The sequence below is a fragment of the Centruroides vittatus genome, unplaced genomic scaffold (assembly GCF_030686945.1).
Source record: "Centruroides vittatus isolate TY-2023 unplaced genomic scaffold, ASM3068694v2 contig_341, whole genome shotgun sequence".
In the NCBI taxonomy this organism is placed as follows: Eukaryota; Metazoa; Arthropoda; class Arachnida; order Scorpiones; family Buthidae; genus Centruroides; species Centruroides vittatus.
The window spans coordinates 935,104-938,379 of NW_027122166.1; the positions used below are offsets into that span (position 1 = coordinate 935,104).

At 33.7% G+C, this 3,276-nt stretch overlaps 1 protein-coding gene across 1 annotated transcript; it reads right to left on the bottom strand.

Moving 5' to 3' along the window:
- Positions 1–1,139: 1,139 nt before the first annotated feature.
- LOC136974109 (piggyBac transposable element-derived protein 4-like) lies at positions 1,140–1,865 on the bottom strand. The gene has a single exon (XM_067268920.1). It carries the CDS (start codon positions 1,863–1,865, stop codon positions 1,140–1,142), a length of 726 nt encoding a protein of 241 aa, XP_067125021.1.
- Between the last annotated feature and the right edge of the window lie 1,411 nt (positions 1,866–3,276).

Genomic DNA, 3,276 nt, shown 5'->3' on the forward strand with positions numbered 1-3,276 from the left:
TGAAAGGTTACAAACTATTGATATGAATTTTATAACCTAAAACATGTCAATTATTTATTGATATATACAAAGTTGGATGCATATAAAAGTAGGTATACAGAAACATCAAATATAAACATCAATTGCAAATATATAGCATTACACGGAAGTCGCGTAATAAAGTTATTATACCAATATGTAATGCTTTATATATATATAAGTACAGTATTTACATAAATTTTTTCTTACACATTACACATTTTCAGTCGTGTGATATATTTCAAAACATGGTGCAGGACATAGTGCAACTTCGCAGTTTCTGCACCAATATCGTGTTTCTTTTCTAATTTTTTTCATTTTGGCATCACGCTTGTTACAACAGACTGCGCAACATCTTATGGGAGCTGCTTTTTTTTCTGTCGGCGGAATGAAGGCTGGGAAATGCCTTTCTGTCAGTCTTAGTTGACATGGACCTGGTGTCTTCGGCCGACCTCTATATACCTTAGTTACGGTGTGAAATTCCTTGATGAGCTGTTCAATAAGTTGTCTCTGAATGCTAAATGATTTTTCTCTCCGCCATTTTTTTTATAGAGTACAAAAGAATTATAGATGCAAATATCAAATAAATGAAAAAATATTTTCTTATAATATTTCTTTCCTCTTTTCCTAGCCACTGGGTAATCATGGAGTTGTTGATCTAAACAATCAACTCCTCCCATTGTATCGTTGTAATCAACGACAACACGTGGCTTCATTTGAAGAGTACCAACACGTGTTTGTTTAGATACAAGTGTGGCATTGTGCACTGTAGATAGCAGCGTAACAGTTTTTTTGTCTTCCCATTTTAAAATCATCACTTTTCCCCTCTGTTGTGCCACTATTTCTCCTTTTTTCAATTTCTTTCTTTTTATGATATCTGGAATCCCTCTTCTGTTTAGACAGAGTGTTCCATATATATCTGTTTGATGCGATATCAAATGATCGGCTAACTGAGGAGACGTATAATAATTATCAGTGGTTACGCAGTGGCCTTTGTTCAACAATGGGTCCACTAATGATAATACAATTTGGGAAGTTATTTGCATCTGGTTATATTTTGGATCCAGTATAGTATCCTTTCCGGTGTAAATTATAAATTTTACAGATATCCTGATGAGGATTCACATAACAAAGAATTTCACACTGTAACGTGACCGTTTGAGAGGTATGTATTGTCTCCAGGAAATACGACCTTTGAATAGTAAGAGAGACTCGTCCACACTTATGTCTCTCTCTGGTTCGTATAAACGCGAAAATTTAGAATTTAGATTATTTACTATAGCCAAAATTTTGTTCAATTTAGGAGCCGGATGGGTGGACGAATCGAATGATGCATTATCCGCGAAGTGCAAATTTCGCTTTATTTCTGCAAATCTATTTTTAGTCATGAGTTTAGGAAAAATCGGTGTGCTAAATAAATCATTGGTGGACCAATACATCCTTTCATTCGGTTTTTTTACAATACCTTGCAAGATGCAGATAGCCAGAAATGTATAGATCTCGCCCACTGTAACAGGCTCCCACTGATGCCTGGATGATTGCGGCTGTTGCAGTGCATAACGATTCGTCTCGCTAACAATCAAATTTACTAAATGTAAGTCAAAAAATAACTTAAAAAAAGCGAGTGGATCGACATTATTTATATTGAATCGACAACCCGGATTTCCTGTGAAAGGAAATCGTGGAGGAGGCGGAGGAGGATTGTTGATATCCACATCGACCCAATTTCTGGCAGTAGAGATGCTTTGGTCCGAATCTACGCTCGATTCTGAGTCGCTGACGTTGCTCAAATTATATTCCGATCCACTTTCAGGAAAACTATCATCATCATATTCTGAACTAGACATTCTGGCAATAAAAGATTGTATATAAAATCCGTTTTTTTATATTACATGCAAGAAGAATATTCTCCGGATAAAATATACTTATAAACTTACTTGGAAAAGAGTAGAAAACACTTTTCACGACGCACAAAAGCAGAGATATTCTACTAACGCAAAACCTAAGAAGCTGTACTAATATCGGACCTCCTGGTCTTCACTCAGTTGCGGTTCTGTTGGTTTATTGCACTCGGCAGTAAAGGGTTATAAAAAACATAGACAAAAGATCATAAAACCGAGGGAAAAAAAGGCAGAAGAGGGACAGAGAAAGTAATTTAGAACATGGTAGAGAAAAGAAGGATGAAGTGGAGGCCCCAAGAGTAGAATAAAAGTTTAGAGTTTATTGTATAGAAATATTCGACATTTTCTACATTCTAAAATTCATATCAATACTTTGTAATGCTTATATATATATATATTTGTATAATAATTTTATTACAAGACTTTCATGTATTGCTTGATATTTGAAAATGATAGTCACAGTTTCTGTGCATGTATTTTTTATATAAATGAAAATAAAATATTTTATATCACTGTTTTATTTTATTATCTATTAGTTAAATACATTTTATTATTCATGTGTCACAAACTTTCAACCAGATACAACACACCACAGTATGCTATAAATAGTTACTTGACCTTGAGGACTGTGAACTTTCGCGGGTCATTCTCAACAACGCCTGAGGGGGAAGAAGGTTTTCTACAAGTTTGAACTAGAAAATAAAGAAATACTCGGATGTATTTTGTTATTTTCTAATAATTTTTACATTAGTTTCATCTTATTACTTATATTATAGGCTAAGCTTATTCTCACTAACCTAACATTGTTTTTTTGTGCTTTACAGGAAAAACTCCCACAAAAAATTTAAAAAAAATTTAATACACCAATTTATGAATTACATTTCTAAAACATTTTAGCATAAAACTTTATTTCCTTTATTATGTATTATTTAGAAACAATAAATCTTTAACGTAACAAAAAAATCGCTATGGATCACACGACACCAGCCGCATTACTGTGTATAACGCTAAATGTCCTTGAGAACAGCTGTTTGTGGATTTACGCGGACTATTCTCATACAACTCTCAGGGGACAATAGGTTTCTAAACAGATGTTCATCAATTACCGCAAGTAATCAAATATGTTAAGAGTTTTTCGATCCGATATGCTATCTTTATAGATAGGACCAAGAAAATGGCCCAAAACATAAATTTCTATTGGGTGTAAAATTACGAAATTTGCTGAGGTCATAAACAACATCTAATAGAATGTAAATAAGCTTTGTTTGAATTATTTCGAGCAACGAGTTCTTACGTACGATTATTTAAATTAGCCCGAGTTATCTCGGGTCCTGACACTAACTATTGAAAACGTTGC